Source organism: Mandrillus leucophaeus, unplaced genomic scaffold, assembly GCF_000951045.1.
Source record: "Mandrillus leucophaeus isolate KB7577 unplaced genomic scaffold, Mleu.le_1.0 Scaffold119, whole genome shotgun sequence".
Lineage (NCBI taxonomy): Eukaryota > Metazoa > Chordata > Mammalia > Primates > Cercopithecidae > Mandrillus > Mandrillus leucophaeus.
The window spans coordinates 1,635,454-1,659,332 of NW_012100209.1; the positions used below are offsets into that span (position 1 = coordinate 1,635,454).

Below are 23,879 nucleotides of genomic sequence, written 5' to 3' on the forward strand. Positions count from 1 at the left end.
AACAGCATGGTACTGGTACCAAAACAGAGATATAGACCAATGGAACAGAACAGAGTCCTCAGAAATAATACCACACATCTACAGCCATCTGATCTTTGATAAACCTGACAAAAACAAGAAATGGGGAAAGGATTCCGTATTTAATAAATGGTGCTGGGAAAATTGGCTAACCATAAGTAGAAAACTGAAACTGGATCCCTTCCTTACATCTTATACAAAAATTAATTCAAGATGGATTAAAGACTTAAATGCTAGACCTAAAACCATGAAAACCCTAGAAGAAAACCTATGCAGTACCATTCAGGACATAGGCATGGGCAAGGACTTCATATCTAAAACACCAAAAGCAATGGCAACAAAAGCCAAAATTCACAAATGAGATCTCATTAAACTAAAGAGCTTCTGCACAGCAAAAGAAACTATCATCAGAATGAACAGGTAACCTACAGAATGGGAGAAAATTTTCGCAATCTACTCATCTGACAAAGGCCTAATATCCAGAACCCACAAAGAACTCAAACAAATTTACAAGAAAAAAGCAACCCCACCAAAAAGTGGGCAAAGTATCTGAACAGACACTTCTCAAAAGAAGACATTTATGCAGCCAACAGACACACGAAAAAATGCTCAACATCACTAGCCATCAGAGAAATGCAAATCAAAACCACAATGAGATACCATCTCACACCAGTTAGAATGGCGATCATTAAAAATCAGGAAGCAACAGGTGCCAGGTAGGATGTGGAGAAATAGGAACACTTTTACACTGTTGGTGGGATTGTAAACTAGTTCAATCATTGTGGAAGACAGTGTGGCGATTCCTCAAGGATCTAGAACTAGAAATATTGTTTGACCCGGCCATCCCAATACTGGGTATATACCCAAAGGATTACAAATCATGCTGCTATAAAGACACATGCAGACGTATGTTTATTGCAACACTGTTCACAATACCAAAGACTTGGAACCAACCCAAATGTCCATCAATGACAGACTGGATTAAGGAAATGTGGCACATATACACCATGGAATATTATGAGCCATAAAAAAGGATGAGTTTGTGTCCTTTGTAGGGACATGGATGCAGCTGGGAACCATCATTCTCAGCAAACTATTGCAAGAACAGAAAACCAAACACTGCATATTCTCACTCATAGCACACACCAGGGCCTGTTGTGGGGTTGGGGGAGCGGGGAGGGATAGCATTAGGAGATACACCTAATGTAAATGACGAGTTAATGGGTGCAGCACACCAACATGGCACATGTATACGTATGTAACAAATCTGCACATTGTGCACATGTACCCTAGAACATAAAGTATAATAAAAAACAAACAAACAAACAAAAAAAGACAAAATAAATAAACAATAGCTAGACTAAGAAAAAAAAAAAGAAGCCCCAAATAAATAGAATCAGAAGCAAAAATAGAGACATCACAGCAGATACCACAGAAACACAAAGGGTCATTAGATACTGCTATGAGCAACTATAAACCAATAAATTAAAAAACCTAGAGAAAACGGATAAATTTCTAGACACATACAACCTCTAGAGTTTGAACCAAGAATAAATAGAAAACCTGAATAGCCCAATAATAAGTAGAGATTGAAGCTGCAATAAAAAGTCTTTCAAAAAAAAGGTCCAGGACCAGATGGCTTCAATGTTGCATTCTACCAAATCTTTAAACAAGAATTAACACTAATTCTTCTCAAAAATTTTTTTAAAGACTGAATTGGAGGGAACTGTTCCTAACTCATTTTATGAGACCAGCATAACGCTGATATCAAAACCAGACAAGGACACAACACAAAAAAGAAACCCATAGGACAATACTCCTGATGAACATAGATGCAAAAGTCCTCTACAAAATATTAGCAAACTGATGGCAACAATACTTCAAAAAAATAATACAGCATAATCAAGTGAGCATGATTTATCTGAGAAATAGTTCAACTTATGGAAATCAATAAATGAGAAACATCACATCAGCAAAAGTATGAACAGAAACCATGTGATCATCTCAATAGATGCAGAAAAACCATTTGTTAAAATTTAATGTCTCTTTGTGATACAAATTCTCAATAAATTAGGTATAGAATAAAGGTAATTCAACACAATAAAGGCCATATATGACAAACCCACAGCCAACATCATACTGAATGGGAAAAAGCAGAAAGCTCTCCCTCTAAGAACTGAAACAAAGATGCCCACTCTCACCATTCTTATTTAACATAGTACTGGAAATCCTAGCCAGAGCAATTAGATAAGAGAAAGAAATAAAGGACACCTAAATTGGAAAGGAGGAGGTTAAATTATCCCTGTTTGCAGAAGACATGATCTTATATACAGAACATCCTAAAGACTCTACCAAAATACACTTAGAACTGACAATTGACTTTAGTAAAGCTGTCGAATATAAAATCAACATGCAAGGATCAGTAATATTTCTGTTAAAGAACAACAAACTAGCCAAAAAAGAATGCAAAAAGTCAATACCATTTACAATAGCTACAAAAAAAGACACTTAGGAATAAACTTAATTAAGGATGTGAAAGAGAAACTATGAAACACTATTGAAAGAAATGGAAGAGGATACAAACAAATGGAAAGAAATCCCATGCTCCAGGCTTCAGCCTTACTACCAGAAATAATCTACAGATTCAGTGCAATCTCTATCAAAATGACAATGACACTCCTCACAGAAATCAAAAAGAAAAACTTAAAATTTGTATAGAACCACAAAAGACCTCACATAGCCAAAGCAATCTTAAACAAACAATAACAACAACAACAAAGCTAGAAGTATCACATTATCATATCTCAAAATATATTACAAAGCTATAGTAACCAAATCAGCATCGTACTGCCATAAAAACAGACATGTAAGCAAATGGAACAGAATAGAGAACCGAAAATTAATATATCTATCTACAGTCAACTAATTTTTGACAAAAGTGCCAAGAAAAATAATTGGTTTCTTTTCAATCTTTTCAAAAAATTGTGCTAGGAAAAACTGAATGTCCATATGCAGAAGAATAAAATTAACCTCTCACTTTTTGTGCTATAAAAAATCAACCCAATATAGAACACCTTATTGTAAGACCCAAAACTATAAAACTACTGGAAGAAAACATAAGGGAAATGCTTCAGGACTTTGGTCAGGGAAAAGATTTTCTGAATAGGCTCTCAAAAGCACCGAGAACAGAAGCAAAAATAAACAAATGGTTTATATCCAATTGAAAAGCTTCTGTACAGCAAATAAAACAATCAACAGGTGACCTGCAGAATGGGGAAAAATATTTTCAAACTATGCATCTGACAGGAGACTAATATCCAGAATTTAGAAGGAACTCAAACAACTAACAACAACAAAATAAATAATCTGATTGAAAAATAAACAAATGATCTCAAGAGACATTTTGCAAAAGAACACATACAAAAGGCCAAAAAACATACTAAAAAATGTTCAATATCCAACAGGCAAAAATAAACAATGCTGGCAAGGATGTGGAAAAAAAGGAACTCATACATCATTGGTGGGAATGTAAACTAGTATAGTCACTATGTAGAACTATATGAAGGTTCTTTTGAAAACTATAAACACAACTATCATATGATCCAGCAATTCCAGTACTGGCATTTATCCAAAGGAAAGAAAATAAGTATATAAAAGAGACATCTGCACCCTTCTGTTTATTGCAGCATTATTCACAGTAGCCGCATGGATAAATAAAATAATGCATTTTTTTCTTTTTAAAGAAAATAATGTATGTACACAATGGAATACTATTCAACCATGAAAAAGAACAAAATCTTGTCATTTGTGGCCACATGGATGGAACTAGAGGATATTATGTTAAGTAAAATAATCCAGAAAGAGAAAGCGAAACATCACATGTTTTCACTTATATGTGGAAGCTAAAAAAAACCACAAAAACTGATCTCATAGAAGTAAAAAGTAGAACAGAGGATACTAGAGGTTGGGAAGGGTAGGGGAAAGACAATACAATAAAGGCCATATGTGAGAAACCCACAGCCAACATCATACTGAATGGGAAAAAGCATACTGAATGGGATATTTGTTAAAATATATAACATTACAACTACATAGGAGGAATAAGTTCTGGTGCTCTATGACATTGTAGGATTACTATAGTTAACAATTATGTATTATTACATATAGTTTCAGGTATCTAGAAGAAGAATATTGAATGTTCCCAACACAAATAAATGACAAATGTTTGAGATGATAGATACACTAATTACCCTGATCTGATCACTATACATTATCATTATCAAAATATCACTATGTGCCCCATAAATATGTACAATTCTTATATGTCCGTTTAAAAAAGAAATGTCATAAATGAGCAAAAAGGAGACAAAGAATATACACAACAAATAAAAACAACTAGGAAGTACAGATTTTAACTGTGTCAATAATTGCATTAAATGCAAATGGATTTAACACACTAATTAAAAGAGAGATAGTTACTTTAGATAAAAATAGCAAGACCCAACTATATACTGTCTACAAGAAACTCACTTTAAATACAAACATGTAGATAGGTTCAAAGTAAAAGGACAGAAAAAGTTATCCCATACAACATTAATTAAATGGAACCTCCTTTGCTCTATTACCGTACAAAAAATTCTTAACAAATAATATTGTTAGGAATAAAAAGGTGAAGTTTTCAATATACAAAGAAGATATATAATCTAAATGTGTATGCACCCAATGACAGAACTTTAAAATACATAAAGCTAAAACTGATAGAACTGAAAAAAGAAACAGTAAATATACCTAGACATTTCAAGTTCTGCTTTCTATCATTGAAAGAATAAGGGCACAGGAAAAGAAGCTCCGGGCCGTGCCAACAACTAATTGACCTAACTGACATTTACAGAGCATTCTACCCAACAATAGCAGAATACATATTCTTTTCAAGTGCACATAGGCATATCTATGCCTTAAAAATACTCAATATATTGAGAATAATGAAAATAACACAAAGTATGTCTTCAGACCAAACAAAATGAAAGTTGAAATAAATAACAGAATGCTATCTGAAAAATCCCCAAATATTTATACATTAATCACCACATTTCTAAATAACCCAAGTGTAGAAGAGGAAGTCACAAAAAATTAGAAAATATTTTAAATTGAATGAAAATGAAAACACATCAAAACTTGCAGGATGCAGTTAAAGAAATGCCTAAAGGTCAATTTACAGCACAAAATGCCTACATTAGACAAGAAAAAAATGTCTGAAATCAATAATAACAGCACCCAGCTTAAGAAACTAGAAACAGAAGAAAAATTTAAGTACAAAGCATAAGGAAGGAAATAATAAGAATTGAAATAGAAATTGAAATGGGAAAAAAATAGAGAAATTTTTTTAAAGCTGCTTTTTTGAGAAGACTACAAAAAGTGATAAACCTCTACCAGATTAATTAAAAATAAAACAAAATAAGACAAAAGGGAAAAACTTAAAATTAACAATATCAGGAATTCAAGACAGGATATCACTATAGAATCTACAGATATCAGCTGCTTAATAAAATGGAAAAAATCCTTGAAAGACAATTGGTAAAAACTCAATCAGAAAAAATGCATAATTGGACTTCTGATATCTATTTAAATAATTGAATTTAGAGTTAAATTTTTTCCAACAAAGAAGGCCTAGATGGCATTATTGGTGAATTCTACAGACATTTAAAGAAGACATATCAATTCTACAAAAACTTTTTCACAAAATAGAGAAGAATTTACTTCTCACTTATTTTTACAGTTAGCATTACTTTGGTACCAAAACCAAATAAAAATACTTAAGAGAAGAAAATTACAAATCAATGTCACTTATGAACATACTTACAAAATATCCCAAGACAGTAGCAAATCAAATACAACAGTGTTTAAGCGCCAGGTTTGCTCAAAATTTAAATAATCAATATCATTCACCATAACAACTTATTAAAAGTGAAAAATCATATGGTCATCTCAATAAAGAATAATTCTTGGACAAAATTCAATATCTATTTACGATAAAAATTCTGAGCAAACTAGGAATTAAAGGGAACTTCCTCAACCTGATAAAGAACATCTATGTAAAACCTACAGATAACATCATACTTAATGGTGCAATATCATATTACATGCATTGGACAATGCAATAATGCAAGAAAAAGAAATAAAATACATAGAGACTGAGAAAAGAATAAGGAAATCTGTATTTCAGATGACATGATTAGCTAAGAAATTGAAACTCTCATATATTTCTGGTGGTAATGCAACTACTTTGGAAAAAAATTTGGCTATTTCTTATGTAGTTTTGTATAAACACATATATCATATGACCAAGCAATCCCTCTCTTAGAGAAAAGAAAAATATGTTCATGCAAAATTCTGTATTCAAATATTTATAATGGTTTTATTCATAATCACCAAAAGAATTATCATCTGGAAACAAATAAATGTCCTTCAACAGATTACTATATAAACAAACTGTTTAGTCTATACCATGGAATCTATATATAATGGAATACTACTGAGCAATAAAAATGAAAGGAACTACTCATACATACAAGAATGTCGATGTGTGAATGTGGATGGATCTCAAATGTATAATGCTAAGTGAAAGGGCCAAACTCAAAAAGTTACATGATTACATTTATATGGCAGTAAACAGATCAGTGGTTATGTAGAAGTGGGGCAGCAAGGAGGAGTTGATTGAAAATGGACATGATAGCACTGTGTGGTAGAAACGTTTTCTGTATTGACTTTCATGGTGGTTTCATGATTGTAAGTGTTTGTGGAAACCTAGGGCCCTTTACACTAAAAATATTAAATTTTACTTTACATAAGTAATGCCTATTTTAAAAAATCTAATTATATTAAAATGTGTCTATATACTACTCACTAAAAACCAAGATATAAAATTATATTATATGAAATCAAATTGGCTAACCATAACTCTGATAAAGACTCTGATGACTGGAAAATGTACACTAAAATATTAACATTATGATATCTATTTCACTTGTGCTTTTGGATTATATTAGAAAAAGTTTGCTAGGTTAGAGATTTTTATCTCTTTTATTCACTGCTTTAGAATCAATGCTACAATAGAGCCTGGCACATTGCAGGTACCTAAGAAGTATTTGTCAAAGATGAAAATACGCCGGGTTCAGTGGCTCCTGGTTGTAATCCCAGCACTTTGGGAGGCCAAGGCAGGTGGATCACTTGAGGTCAGGAGTTCGAGACCAGCCTGGTCAACATGGTGAAATCCCTGTTTCTACTAAAAATACAAAAATTAGCTGTGCATGGTGGCAGGCACCTGTAATCCCAGCTACTCGGGAGGCTGAGGCAGGCGAATGGCATCAACCTGGGAGGCGGAGCTTGCAGTGAACTGAGATCCGGCCACTGCACTCCAGCCTAGGTGACAGAGCGAGACTCCGTCTCAAAAAAAAAAAAAAAAAAAAAAAAAAAAAACAAATCCCAACAAAACTTGAGGGCACAAACAAACTGAGAATAAAAAGACTGAAGAATGTATGCTATGTGCCTACCAACAGAGACATCTGGCAAACCTAGGTAATTAAAAAAAAAATTGAGGCAGAAAACATTACCAGAAATAAAGAAAGAAATTTTAATTCACCAAGAAGATGTAATAATTCTAAATTTGTATGCCCTTGGTAATAAGCCTTAAAATATATAAAACAAAAATCCAAGTACAAGGAGAAACAAATACACAAATGTAGTGTAGAGTTATAGATTTCTTATAATTTTCTATTTAAACAATCATGCCATATATGGAGAGATAGTTTAACTTCTTCCTTGCAGTCCTTAAGCATTTTGTTTATTTTTCTTGCTTTATTGCACTGGCTAGGACTTACTGCAATATGAAATAAAAATGATGAGAGTTAATATTTTTTGTTTATTCCTTATTTTAGTGAGACCAAGTTTAATATTGTAGATCTAAATATAAAAGCAAAATAATAAAGCTGTTGAAGGGTAATACATAGGAAAGTATTAAGGTCTTGAGGTAGGAAAAAACTTTGATTAAAACATTGAAAACACTAACTATAGTGAATAGAAAGATACATTTAACTATGTCAAAATAAAAAAATCATCAACATCATAACCCAGAATATGATGCACTGAGAATAACAGAACATTACTTTTGTAGTATTCTTGCCAAATATCCATAACCATAACCTACTCGAATGCTAAATTGGGAGACATTTGATGTGATAACTGACCAGTCCTCATAAAAAGTGTCAAGGTTAAGAAAGACAAGGAAAGTCTGAAGACCTATAACAGATTGGGAGACACTAAAGAGATATGACAACTAAATGCAATGTGGGACCCTAGATTGGATCCTGAAACGGAAGGGAAAAAAAAGATTAAGGGAAAAACTTGTGAAATGTGTATAAAACCTGTGCTTTAGCTAATTACTTAGTGTGAATTTTCTGATTTTGATAATTTTACTATGCCTATGTAAATTACTAACATTAGGAGCTGGGTGGGAGATGAAGCTTATAAGTGAATTCCCTCTACTATTTCTTCAATATGACTATCTGTACTATTCTGCAATATTACTTCTGCAATATTACTCTCTGCACTATATATGTAACTTTGCTGTGTCTAAAATTAGTTCAAAAGAAAAAGTACATAAGAGGACATCTGTATCAAAAACACCATTAAAGATGAAATTCTTAAGTGGGAGAAGATATTTGCAAAACTTACATTGTGAATAGGTTCATATATGGAATATATCAAGAACTTCTACAAAGTCAGCATAACTGTTGACGAGTGTATTCTTTTATGAATTAATATATAGTATATAGAATTCAGAGGATTCAGATTTCAACCATGTCATATTTACTTGAAAGAAGGAAACCTCTCAGCAACATTGCAACATTGGCACAAACATAAGCATGTGGTAGAATTATTTTGTTTTCTTTTAAAAAAGAAATTCATCTTGTTTTACCCTTCAAAGGAAAGTCAAGGCCAGATAGTCTAGAATACAGGAACAGAAGGTCATGAAGGAAATACAGTTTGGATTAAATTTATAAACAATGTTGGAAGAGTTAAAGATGAAGGACATGCAATGGCAGTAGTTTCAGAGGAGCTTCAAATCCTGGAGTTAAAAAATCCACAGGAGAACAAAGGAAAATTAAAATGGAAATTTTGAAGTTTTCCTGAAGGGTTCCATCTTTTTCTGATGAACTTTTATTTTCTATTAAATAAGAAAATGATTTTACTTTTGCTCCTATCCTAGATAACTCTATCTCTCCATCATGTGTTGATACATTTATGGTAGGATATAATCTACCATAAAAGTGCTAAAGTATAAATAAGTTAAGAATACAGTTTAATAATAAATAAGTTGAGATTTCCTTCAGACATCCAACATAAACTATGTGTACCAACTATAGTTTGTTGATAGAATGAGTGTTGTTTTTTATCCCTAAACAAGGTAGTTAGAAATGATTCTCACTTGTACTATAACCCTTTGAAATATTGATGCTCTTTAACATCTGGTTCATAACTGCTAAGAGTTACACATAGAGCAAAAATGATAGGTTAATTAATTCATAAATTATTACACCATGTAACTCTGTCAGAACTAATACAGCTTAACATATAGACATATGAGTGGCTGAGGGAAATGGGAAAGGAGAACTGAGAACAGAAAAAGCAGGATGGAGGCAAAAGCAACAAAAATGAACTACATTAATGCCAGGAGGACCTATCCATTTGCATGAAGTGGTTCACAAATTTAGCTATATTTTCTAGTGCACTGAGTAAGACACAACCAAATTTACTGATCTTATGCATTTGTTACCAATCAGGTAGAAAAACTCACCTGATTCCCAAGAGAAACAAAATGAGATTAAAGAGTAATATTTCCTATGAGTCTCATAAAGAGGACATAGCATTACATAACAACCTTTTAGTAAATAAAACAGTAGATTACATAACTTTATTTCTAATAATGGAAAAACAAAACTTTACAGGAAGCCAATATTGCAGCTGTACTCATTTTGCTGCTATTGCTCTAGAGGAAATAATAATCTTTATATCTTCCAGGCAGTCTTTAATAAATGTGATTTCTCTTAGCTGACATTTTAATAACTAGTTTGTTGCAGTAGGTTTAAGAGGAAAACAAAGTGCAGCTATTCTGTTGAGTTAAACTGTAGAACCACTTGTGTTAACATTCAGGCAAGTTGGCAATAGAATTAATATATTTTCGTGGAAGCTGAAGACCATGACAAAAGTAAGTATTGAAAGAGAGGGCCAGCCTATGTCCTCTGCATGGAGAAGGGCCAAGGAGAGATTTTTGGGCTGGGCCAAGACATTCCTCAAGAAGTGATTTTGGGTTTGACAAAGCAGACAAATGGGGCCTGAAAACCACAGGTTCTACCTAAAAGAGCATGGCCATAGTTACTTGAATATGGAAAAATGTATAACTGTATTTATAGATTTTATAAATTATATTATTTTATAAATTATATATACTATATATTTATAACATATATATTTTACCACATAGTTTATTTAGGAAATCTCAGTAATATATTCACACAGCGTTCCACTTCGAGTAAAACAGTAGGTCCTAGAATAATGTTGTTTCATTCAAGGTCATTTCTTTGTAATATTGAGAAAAAAATCAGTTCTCAGCTGGGGTCACTGTGTGCATGGGGAGTTTGACAATCTCCCCACGTTTGTGTGGTCTCTCTCTGGTTCTGCTTGTTTTCTCCCACATCCCAAAGATAGTCATGCTAGACAAATCAGTGTGCCTACATGGTCCTAGTCTGAGTGAGTGTGGGTGTGTGGAGTTTGCCTTGTGTTGAGATGGTGCTCTGTCCATGGTTGATTCCTGCTTTGCACCCTGAGCTGCTGGGATAGACTACCCTGAACTAGAGTAAGGAGGTAAATCATTATCTTAATTGTTTTTATTAATCTTTTTTAAATGTGTAAATAGCTTACATGTATTTCAAAATTCAATATTAGAAGTGTTTTAGTTTTTATTTAGAAGTTTGGTAATGTTTTTGTGACCAGAAATATGCTACAGGAACTTAACCCATTCATTAGCTTATGGTAAAATAGGTTTTGTTATAGGTCATTTTGGTTAAGGTCACAGTTTCCAAGAACCTATTGATAATATTAAGTGAGAGCTTACAGTCAACTTTCTGGTCTTTTCTCCAAGATAATCGGTTTTCAACATAAATACCTAGATAATTGATTTAATTTGCTACAGAATATTTAATATTGACCAGTTTATAGTTTAGGGTGGGTGGGAGAGGTTCTAGTAATTCTTTAAAAGACCAGCCCCAATGTTTGAACATGTCATCTGCAGACAACAGAATGCTTCAAATTCCTGAAAATTAATTAGTGATCACAGATTGTGTAATTGTCTCCTGGAAGTAGCTACAAGTTAACCAAAGGTCCACTTCTACTGGAATTATGAGAGTAAAATAACTTGGAATCTAATTCAAGATCAAATTTAACTATATCTCATGTTTCTTCAGAGATTTAAAAGTTATACAAAGTCAACAAAACCCACAATTTTGCTTTGCTCAACTCTCTTGACAAGAAGATAAATTTAAAAAGTGGTCCATAGTGAACTAACAATAGCTACCATTTCCTTAGGTAAAATGTTGATATGAAAAGGCCAGCCTTCCTGTTTATGAAGAAAGAAACTTATACCGATAGTCTAAATGGGATGTCTACCAATCTGAAAATTTGGGGTAGTAAATGGTTGTCCCTAAAAATGGGATAAACTATACTGTGCATCCATACAGCAGGACTGCACCAATAAAGTTGATGAGGGTCTTTGAATAGTTTTAATAAATCTAGTAGTAAATCTTCAGCAGTTGCCTTATTTGAGATTTAAAAAATTATCTCTAGAACATGCTGAACTATTATTAAGACTTCTTCAGAGAACACTCTTGAATTTGTAGAAAGACCGTTGAACTTGCTTTGTAGAGCCTGGGATGTTCATCTGGATGTAAATATTCACCTAAATTACCCATTTTTTTTCTTATTTAATATCTTCCAACATAAACTGATTTTACTGAGTTCAAGATAATAAATTTATGTAAGATTCAAATTTAATAAGATCAAAGAGGCATCTTCTGATTTTAATTTCATACATGGAATTTCACCAGCTTTTTCCCCCCTTTTTGTCCTACTTTGGGACAAAGTATTTTAACTCATAAATACATTGCATATCTACGAACGGCTATATTTCTATAACATAAAGGGAGAATAGATTATAAAAATTTCCAGTTTATTTCTTCTTCACATAAAGGAGATAGTCTTAGAGGTTTCACTCATTCTTTAAAGACAATAAAATAGAATAAAGGAATAAAATTATCCAATAACTAGTCCTATGAAAATGTTAAAATTTCTGTAACTCAAGTTAATCAGACTGGAGTAGGGAGCAGTCAAAAATAAACATGATCTGAGGAAAGCAAATTGTAAAACACATGGAGAAAATTGAAAGTTATAAAGGGAAGTAGAAAAAAAGCACTAATAGTACTAGTAATAAAAGAAGTAAAGAAAAATGCATACCAGTTTTAGGTAGCTTGGGGAAAGAAAGATGAGGCTAAATAACATTGTCATTTATATCCTTACAGTGATAACACTTTTTTTTTTTCTCTAGGAATAAGAACTTGACTATGAACTCCCAAAGGGTTTGTAAGCTGAAAACTATTATAATCAAGATAGAAAAAGGGAAAAATGTACTGACCATAAGAATTGTTCACCGTTAGTTTTATTTTCTTGTAGACTTTATGAACATTCCTTTCATAAAGACCCTTAGACCAGGCAGGGGGGCTCATGTCTGTAATCCCAGGACTTTGGAAGGCTGAGGCAGGCGGATCACTTGAGGCCAGGAGTTTGAGACTAGCCTGGCCAACATGGCAAAACCCTGTCTCTACTAAAAATACAAAAAAATTAGCTGAATGTGGTGGTGAGCATCTGTAATCCCAGCTACTCAGGAGGCTGAGGCATGAGAATCACTTGAACTCGGGAGGAGGAGGTTGCAGTGAGCCGAGATCGTGCCATTGCACTCCAGCCTGGGTGACACAGTGAGACTTGTCTCAAAAAAAAAAAAAAAAAAAAAAAGGGACCCTTAGTAAATACAATTCTCTTGTGTTAGACGTGATAGTGGAACACCATGACCATGGGAAGGCAAGGGGCCAACCGGAGGGAACCAATCATATGTGAGTACCTATCTTGTTACAGTGTGTGCTCTATGTTCTATATAAGCAATTTCGTTAAATTCTCAGAATAAACATGGGGTCCTGGAGAATTCAGTGTTGTAGAGGTCAGAAAACATCCCACACCTAGTGAGAGACAGAGACAGGAAGTCCGCCAGGATGGTCTGACTCCACACCATGCCTTTCCTCTATGCTATGCCTCCTTTTGGGGAAGAGATGGGAGTGTATCTGAATGTTCATGTCTCTTTCAGATGAAGCTAACAGTTCACCTGAAACAATGTGACAATTAATAAAAAAAATGACACAGTCTTCTATTTGAAAATAAACATGTTTCTTACTTTCTGACTAATGAGAACAGGAGCATCATTTATGGAAGAGGCCCAGTTGACAAAATCAGTCACATCAATCATGGTTCCTCGGAGAAGCTTTTCTTTCAGTTCAAATGCATATTGTCTGGTTCCACCTCTTATGAGTGAAATAACATCATCTATGAGGTGATCACTGGTGATGTTTACTGAGGAGAGAAGGAAGATTTAAAGAGAAGCAGTTGTAGTTCTATGGCTAGTTATCAAAAGGACATGTGATAAACATTTATTGAGTCCTTTTCGTAAAATACAACCTAATGTATTTATTAAATTTTAATTGTAAATATTGCTTATGCATTTTTTCACCTCAAATCTACAATGGAAATTTACATTAGTAGACAATTGCAGATTTCTGTCATCTCCTTTAAAAAATAAAAATGTTACCCATGGTCTAGATACACTGATACTTCACAGCTCTTCACATACAAACATGTACACATGGGAACTAAATATGACTTTGGGTGTAATATATATTTTCTGTTGCAAACTTACCTTCGTAATTATATTTGTGTACATTTGCTTTGATATATTTTAATATTACAAAAAGAAGAGTTCAAAAAAGAATAATGTGAAAAGTAACATTTCTTTCCACTCCCAATCCTACCCATCTTTTCCTCAGTGTCTCTCTGTAGACTAAGCCTCTTTTAACAAACCTTTGTAAGTCCTTTACATCTGTGAATTTTTAAAACTGGAAAGGAATTTCAAGACAATTTTTGTCATCCCGTCTTCACTTTTATAGAAGAGAAATTGGAAACAGAGAGGTGGAGTGACTAGCCAGAGATTACACAGTTAGCTTAAGGATCAAATATAAAAATTATACCATATAATGGCAAATTCAGTTTTTTCCCACCACTTCATCATTGGTTTTTCAATCATGGACACATATTATTGGTTGATATGCTTTTAAATATATCAGGTTTTTCCCCACTTTTGCCTCCCCACTACCAGTTGACTCTTTCTTTAAAGGTGAGTTTTAAGCATTTGTATTTTTTAAATGTTCTCAGGTATTTCTGATTAGAGGAAAAGTTGAGAACTCTAGCACTAATTCATACTTGTAAATCTGCTAAAGATTAACAGTAGGAAGTAATATTTATACCAAATACATTTGTATTTTTGAAAAGGTTAGGCACCGACTTAAAGTTAAGGATTAATTAGGGATTTCTATTTAGGTGGAGGGTGGAGTTGGGGAAATCGTTTTGGCCTTGTCCTTTGTTAATGGATGCAAGAACATTGTCGCTTGCTTATTCGGAAGCTTTGTTAAAATTAGGGTGAAGAAAGGAAACTTTTTATGAAAATGCTTCCTTACTATTGCCATGATAAATATACAAGTCTAAAATGACTACCATGTGAATCACACCCCCTTGAGTTGTGTACTGTACAACCAGCACAATAGCGATACTGGTGAATACATGTCCCTGGGCTATCTGTGTTTATAGTGGTTTGAAAACCACTGTACATAAAAGATAGTTTTTAAGCACAAAGAGGATAGACAATTAAGAGGGCTCATTGCAAGAGGGCAGTGCTCATTGACATCTACCCCCAGGCTTTACAAAGTCTAACAAGTGAGGCCACACTTACCAGCTCTACCCTCTCCCCTCTTTACACAATCATCTTTATCAACTTTAGCTCCAGCAGAGATTTTAGAGAAATCCAGAGATACATCCAGGTGATACCCGAGGCATCTCTTTACATCTTTTAGTTCAACACCTGTTTAATGAATTTATTTGAAAATTATTAGACAACGTCTATCAACATCACAAATAAATTCCAATTTTACTATTTTCAAGAAACATCCTTACTTAGGTTCCTATATACCATTACTAAATTCAAATATGCCATCATGTCTGTCCTGCTTTGTCCTCATATTAGATTATAGTGACCTCCCTTTGACTTTGCTTGTCAACTTAATGGCAAACGACACATTAAGTCTACTACATGGTTTAAAGGGATGTAGGTCAAACTGTGGTGGTTATAGGAAAGTCTTCTATCTGTAGTGTCATAGAAGAGGGACAAAAATGTCTATCATATATTGAATGCTCATCACGTGTCTGGCATCCTTCTAAGCATTTTGTGTGCTTTAACTAATTTAATCCTCACACTGGCCTTGTGAAGTAAGTACTATATTGCCCTCATTGTACAGATGAAAATGCGGAATTGCAGAGCAGTTGGATAACCTTCTAATGGCTCATTACTCAGCTAGTAAGTTTGGATTTGAACCCAGAGCTGTCTAGCTACTAAGTACTTCTCTGCATCAACTTCGTAATTTGGTCATGAGATATATCAACATCTCCTGATCCTTTTTGGAAAACTCAGTTCATCCTTAATGTAGCTGGTTCATTGCTTTGGACAGACGGCTGATGTATGTATGTAGCCACTTTGCTTTCGTCCTATGAATGCTACTTGGTAGATATCAGTCTTGGAAGCTGACTCATTATGGTGTGTAGGTGCCCAAACAGTTACTAGAAAGAAAAATCCTAATTTTTCAAAGTCTATCAGTTATTATCTGTTTTTGCAATTCAGAAAAAATAATTATTCCTGTATTTTAAGGGTAAACAGCCCAGATGACAGTTCATTGACCATGTCAGTTTTTGCCCTTATTTATCATTTCTTATTTCATACACACAAACACACACACACAGGCACACACACAGGAATTTGTGATTATTTGTTCTGGGAGCCAAAATGCTTTGTGAAAAAGGAAAGAAAACAATGAAATGAGGTTAATCACGGGGTTCTACAAGGAGTGTCGGGGTAGACCTCTGGGGGCATTTAGGTGTTTATTCATCTATCAAATACTTCTCATGCACCCATAATTAGTAGAACTTAGAAACTATCAGGTGGCATTTCCCATGGGAAGGGAAGAGAGAGAATAAAAATGGAAAACAATACCAGAAATCCATCATTCTAGATTTCTAACCTTATCCTTAAGAAGTGTGAGGACTCTGCTTCTGAAGATGAGGGTGAAAGATACCTGGGTGACCCTAAAGTGTTCAGATTCTCTGCCTTAGCAGTGGACACTTTCATGTCCAGACATCCTAAATTGAGGCAGAGGACATGACTTGGTCCTCAGATATTGGCACTGGAGAAGTGAGAAAGAGGACTTCCTCTTCAAAGTCACTAGAATTGACCTGATGATCCTTGTCTATTAAGACCAGAAGGTAAGTAGCTTCTGAATTATTCAGGATTAAAGATCTCAGTCTATGGAGCTTTTTCACCAAAGCAACTCCTAGTCTGAAGATTTCTTTGTGTTTTTATCACCACTCATAAACCTTTCTCTTCTCATTTTCAAGTTACTCAAGACCTTTGCCCTCTTGTACTCCTCCCTTATGTGATATCTCCATCAATATAGCTTCCAAGTGGAGCTCACAGTGACTTCACTGTGTTGTGGATATAGCCCTGTGAAAGTGCAAGATAAGTAACGTTACATTCCACTTGCCCCGGGAGAGCTTCTCTCTACCCAAAACAAGACTGAGGCATCAAGACCAGCTGGTTCTGGCTATGTCATGCTTTGTTATCCCTAAAGTATTTACTGACCTTGGGGAGAGTGTCAGGCTTTTACGTCACAGTTACATTCCACCCTTCACTTAACACCTGACACCTTGACACTCTAACCCCATAAAAGCCATTAAAGTGGTTTTTAGCAACGCTTTCCCCCCTAAGAGACACACCTATAGTTACAAGGGCAGAGAGAAGGCATCCTGGCATCCATCACCTCCTTAAGGAATGTTATAACTAGCCATAATTACTTACAACATGAATGATTATAACTTACTTATATAGTCACTTTGCATTTATATTTTTCTTAAAAGACTTAGACGAACCCTTTAGGCCAGGCCAATAACTATGTATCAGCAGGCCTATCTTCTACCTATGACCGACATTGATAATTGACCATGGTCCTTTTCCCCGTGATTTCCCTATGACCAGAAATCTACTTAACATGAGCCCAATTCAGCCACCACCATATAATGAGAAGTGTCATCACATGAGGTAAAACCAATTTTCCACCCTTGCTTTCAGATGTTAGATTTATATGATAACACTGCTTCTTCTTTTCCTGCCAAAAGAAAATTTAGAACAATATTTTCCCTCCAATATTGAAGTATATTCTGGAAGATAATTGTGATATAGAAATTGGACTAGTCTGCTGATTAAGAAGTAGGTTATACAAATTATGTCTGTACTTTCTTTCATCTTTTGTTTAGTATTTCACTAAAAGTGCCACCTTCTAATAGATGTGGAATTGCAATATAATTGATCCATCTCTCAGTGCTGCTGCTGAGTAGAATATGACCAAGTCAGCTTATTTGAGATGGAAGTCAATTTGCTATTTAACAGGATTTTAGGTGCCAAAGGGCAGGAAGAGAGTCCTCTCAAAGGAGCCAGTTACAGGGCTTTGTATTCTTAAGATTTTAACCATTCAAAGAGGTTGGTGAACAAAATAATGTTTGGTCAAAACAGTATTTGAAGTCAGAGCTCTATTTCTAGGCATACCTTTCCGGTTCATGGAAGCTTTATCCAAAACATATACCAGTTCATAGAGTCCTCCCAGAGACCCAGAACTACTGTAGTGGGTTCCATAGGTTTCCAAAAAGGCAAAATATTCTCCCTTTTCATAGGTAGTTGGCAAAGCTTTTATATCATCCACGAAAGTTGTTGTGAGCACAACATCACGATTTCTCATCATAAATCTTCCCAGATGAATTTCTCCTTTCACATGCAGGAACATTTTTTCCTGTGTTGTAGAGTAGATGAAGAAGAGAAACATGTGTTTTATCCATCACTGCAAATGAAAATGTATGAAATTTAGAACTTCCATAGACACTAAATGTTTTAGCAGTGACCATGAGATACCACTCTAATCCACCAGAATGGCTAAATGTAAAATACTATCAACACTATCAATAAAATACTATCAACATCAACTATTGATGAGAATGTGCAGTGACTAAAACTCTCCTACATTACTGGTAAAATTAGATAGCCACTTTGAAGAACTGTTTGGCAGTTTTCCATAGTGTTAAACACATATTTGCTTATGATCAGCCAGCAATTCCACTCCTACATACTTACCTAATAAAAATTTTGTTCACAAAAGTATCGGTATAAGAATTTCATGGCAGCATTTGTCAGAATAGCTTAAAATTGAAAACATCTCAAATGTCCATCAAGAGAGGAATCAATAAACAACTGTGGCATATTAACACAATGGAATATTAATCATCAATAAAAAGGACAGTAAAACTACTGATACAAGTAACAACACAAATAAATCTCAAAAATATTATACTAAGTAAAATAAGTCAGACATAGAAGAGCATATCCTGTATGATTCCATTTATATGAAGTTCTAGACTAGACAAAACTAAGCTGTGGTCAGATAAATCTGGGCAGTGGTCACCTCTTAGGTGGTAGGGAATTGAAAAGGGCATAAGGAATTTTTCTTGGGATAAGAAGCCCGAGTCTCTCTTCATGATGGAATTTTCTTGGTGTGATGTTCTTTTTTTTTCTTTTTTTTTTTTTTGAGACAGAGTATCGCTCTGTCGCCCAGGCTGGAGTGCAGTGGCCGGATCTCAGCTCACTGCAAGCTCCGCCTCCCGGGTTTACGCTATTCTCCTGCCTCAGTCTCCCGAATAGCTGGGACTACAGGCGCCCGCCACCTCACCTGGCTAGTTTTTTGTACTTTTTAGCAGAGACGGGGTTTCACCATGTTAGCCAGGATGGTCTCGATCTCCTGACCTCATGATCCACCCGTCTCGGCCTCCCAAAGTGCTGGGATTACAGGCGGTGTGATGTTCTTTAACTCAATGTATTTTAAACATAGATCTTAAATAATTCCCATCTAAATATGCTTTTGTGTCTTCTGTGTTAAAACATTAAAAAAATTATCTTGCTAAAGGAGGTGGCTACTCTAATGTACGTAATTATCAAACCTCATGAAACTATACACTTAAAATTTTTGCATTTTATTTTATGAAATTATACTTATGTTGTTTTAAAAACAACAGTGGAAGGAAATGGAAGCATTATCTATAAAGCCCAATCTTGCTATTATGCAGATGAGAAAACTAATTTAAAGATATCAAGTTATTTGGCCCAAAACATACAAATAATACTTGAAGGCATCGGTACTAAAAACCCAGGTCTCAGGTCTCCTTGTCCCTTCCAGTCCACCCTCTCAATTTTTAATGACAGAGACAGGACAAACAATATTTTGAGACACGGAACTCAAGTCAGCCTAAACAACTCAACAGTTAAATGTTTCCTGGGCCAGGGCTGATGGCTTACCTTTCCCGGAGAAAACTAGGGCAGTGAACTGTGTGATTCAGTGCCATAGCTTGTCCTGATGAAAACTAAACTACAATTGACATCCACAATTTTGCAAATGCATCTTTTGAGGGTCTCCTAACAGCTGTGGTTAACATATGATGATTATGTGGGAGTTTAAAATATTTTATTTCTTTTTAAAGATATACCTTGCTATATATGAACATCATACCAAACTGTCTGTGTTCTTAAAGAACAATGTTGTCATCATGATTTAACTTTAGGTGACAGTGGGTGATCCAGTCTTTAATAAAAATCTTACAGTGACTTAGCCTGTATGTTATAGGTCAATGATCTCTTCATCTCCTGACTTGCACAAGAATTCTCAAATGCTTTATTCAAAGCATATTTGGATTTCTTTTCAGTTTTGCTAAAACTGGGAAGTATATCTTGGGATTTGGGGTAAGAAAGACATGTGATGTTCTTTGGGTCAATTTACTTCAAAGGTAGCTCTTAGCTCATTACCATCCAAATATGCAGTTGTTTCTTCTATCTTAAATCAACAAAAAAATTTCCCTTGCCCTAGCTTGCCTGCCCAGCCACTACCCATTTCTTTGCCCTCACTAGAAGCAAAATTTATTCAGTTTTCTACACTGTGCATTTTCAATTCTCCCCTTCCCATCATTCATGCTCCTGACCTCACTACTCCAACGAAACGTCTCTTGTGAAGGTCTCCAATGACTTTCATAATCCTAAAGCCCATGATCACTTCTTAGCCCTCATCTTCTTTGACATGTTAGAGCAATTGACACAGTTCATCACTCTTTTCTTCTTAATAGAGATTATTTTCTTGTCTTCTAGGCCAGTGCTTCTCAAACTATAAAATGTGAACAAATCACCTAGAGAATCTTGTTAAAATGTAATACTGATTCAGTTAAAATGCAATTCTGGAGCACAGTTTAAGATTCTATCTTCCTAGCGATGTTGATGCTGCTGTTCCATAGACCACACTCTAAGTAGCAAAGTTATTGGGCAGTTTTTGGGTTCTTTTACTTATTTTCTATTGAAGTTCCCCAAGTTTGGTATTTGATTGTACTCTATTTTCTATGTACACTAACTCTGTTAGTGACCCCATGACTAAGTCAACAAGTCAATGTATAGCTCAATTCCAGGTCTCCCCAAACTCCAGCCTCATAACACCAACTCCTACTTGGCATTGCCAATTGGATGTATAATAAACACCTCAAACTTAACCTAACTAAAATTTAACTACTGGTCTCCCTCTCCAAACCTGCTCTATCTGAGCAAGTTTATTAGCAACTCCATTTTTCTAGTTGCTCAGGCCAAAAACCTTGGACTCTATAACTGTCCTATCTGAACTACTGAACTACCATCATGTCTCACCTGGATTCCTTCAATAACTTTTAGCAAGACTCCTTGCTTTGGCTCTTAGCACCTATGATCTCTTCTTGACAGAATACCTTGAGTAATCATTTGAAATATAATAGGGAATGTCAATCTTCTATTAAAAACCCTCAAGTAGGCCAGGCACGGTGGCTCACACCTGTAATTTCAGCACTTTGGGAGGCCAAGGCGGGCAGATCCCTTGAGATTGGGAGTTCGAGACCAGCCTGACCAACATGGAGAAACCCCGTTTCTACTAAAAATACAAAATTAACCGGGCGTGGTGGTGCATGCCTGTAATCCCAGTTACTCGGGAGGCTGAGGCAGAATCGCTTGAACCCAGGAGGCGGAGGTTGTGGTGAGCCAAGATCACACCATTGCACTCCAGCCTGGGCAACAAGAATGAAAATCCGTCTCAAAATAAATAAATTAATTTAATTAAATTAAAAATAAAAATAAAAACCCTCAGGTGACCTCCCGTGTCACTCAGAAAAAAAGCCATGCTGAGTGGACTTTGAAGTTCTTCATGATCTGATTCAAGGTAACTTTTCTAATTTTTTATCCTTCTGATTCAGTTTGACTAACTTTTATCACACCCGGTTTTTCTTACATTAGAGACTTCTCTAACAGTTCCTTCCATCAGATGAATAATCTGAAATCTTACTCTTTGGCTATTTCCTCTCCTCCAAAGCTTTGGTCAGCTCTCATCTCCATGAAGCTGACCCTGAGCTTCCTTTTTAATCATGCCACCTGCAGGCATCCCTGCTTTCCTTCATGTTACTCTAATTTTCCTTGTATACCACAGCACTTAATACTTTGTAAATACCATATTACTTCTTTTTTCTATTATATGTATTATTTTTGGCTGTCTCTTTCTGTGGACCTTTTAACTCCATGAGGACAAAAATTTTCATCAGCTTGGTTCACAGATGTATTCTAAGTACCTAGGCCAGAGAGCTCACAATTAAACATTTGTTGAATGATTTAAAGAGTTTTCTACCTGTACACTTGAGTGGGTATACTTGTAAACAGAGAGGTAATGTACAAACCCTTACAAAACAGTTACATAGTTAGACATAATGTAAGTGCTAAAAGTGAATTATTATTGTTAATGTGGGAGAAGCTTGTCTAAATAGGTGACTGTGGTATCAGAAAAGGAAGAATGAGCGTTTTACTGGAAACATGTTGATTACAGAGAGTATATTTTACATTTATTCCAAGAGTGGTAGAACAAACTTCAAAATCTGGCTCAAATATTAAAAAAAACCACACACACACATTTTCAAAGTCTCAAATTAAACATATGATTACAAAGTAATCAGACCAATTTTATGTGCAATGTGTATAATTTCATAGCATCATTTCTTTAGAGACACATTTTGTACTTAATAAACAGTGATCATTGTAGGTAAGGCATTGCAATGAATTACCAGAATTCTTCAGTATAATTCTTCATTAAAATTCTGATCATCATATAAATTGAATGGTATATTACCACAGTCTCAGTCAAAAAATGCTCTAAATTCTTAATACACATTTTCTGCTCACTACCACCAAACATATGATTCATTTACCACTGCCAAAGATTCTATCAGACTTTTTTTCCAGTTAGTATTCTTTCTGACATGCTAGCTACATATTTGAGAATTTGATCCATGTTTCTTTTCCTTTTTATGATTTCTATTTGCTCTAAATACTTAAAGAGTCTGGTTAGTTTGTAACCTTTCCATTATATTCCTATATTAACTGTTTGGTCTTACCTTCTTTGAAGAATATGACAAAAATAGTTGGTAAGTTTCATTTTTGAAATATGAAAACCGAAAACTACCCTGGCCATGTAAAGAATTTGAGGAGGCTTTTTTCTCAGAAGACTTTTCAGTTTTAACTTTATTTGCTTCAGTGGGTGTAAATTTTAGAGATATATCTGCATTAAAATTTGATATCTTCTCTTGGACGATACTTTTAAATGCTTCAATTTGTTCTTCATAATGTTCGGTTCTTAAATTTTTCTCGCCTTTGGTCTAAAAGAGAATTAAAAAGTGTTGTTAAAAACAAGATACGAAACAAAAGGAAAAACAAGCAGAACAGAACCAAACAGAAATCAAGCAATTCTTTGAAAGGCAGTAGAACAAAGGACTTAAGAGAAAAAGTGCTGGAGTCAGATTCCTGGGGTTCAAATACAGACTCTGTGACCTTAAAGTGATTATGCAACAATCTCTGTGTCCTTAGTATGATTCTTAGTCTATAAAACGGATATTCATCATATCTAGCACAAAAGGTCTTATAACAATTTAGTGAGATAATGCATATAAAGGGCTTATAATATAGCAAACTTTTTTTTTCAACTTATTTTAAGTTCTGGGGTACATGTGCAGGATGTGCAGATTTGTTACATAGGTAAACATGTGCTATGGTGGTTTGCTGCACAGGTCAACCCATCACCTAGGTATAAAGTCCAGTATCCATTAGCTATTCCTCCTGATACTCTCCCACTCCTACTCCCAGCAGTCCCCAGTGAGTGTTTTTCCCCCAACGTGTCCATGTGTTCTCATCATTCAGCTCCCACTTACAAGTGAGAACATGAGGTGTTTGGTTTTCTGTTCCTGTGTTA

The 23,879-nt window shown here is 34.8% G+C and overlaps 1 protein-coding gene across 1 annotated transcript in view; it reads right to left on the reverse strand.

Moving 5' to 3' along the window:
* Positions 1-23,879, reverse strand: part of C9 (complement component 9) — a 79,998-nt gene that overhangs the window by 14,624 nt on the left and 41,495 nt on the right. The window contains exons 6-9 of the mRNA XM_011966214.1: positions 23,029-23,289; positions 18,092-18,332; positions 15,176-15,304; positions 13,571-13,746 (exon numbers count right to left, since the gene is read on the reverse strand). Of these exons, the coding sequence (XP_011821604.1) occupies positions 13,571-13,746; positions 15,176-15,304; positions 18,092-18,332; positions 23,029-23,289 (807 nt within the window). The remainder of the gene's footprint in view (positions 1-13,570; positions 13,747-15,175; positions 15,305-18,091; positions 18,333-23,028; positions 23,290-23,879) is intronic.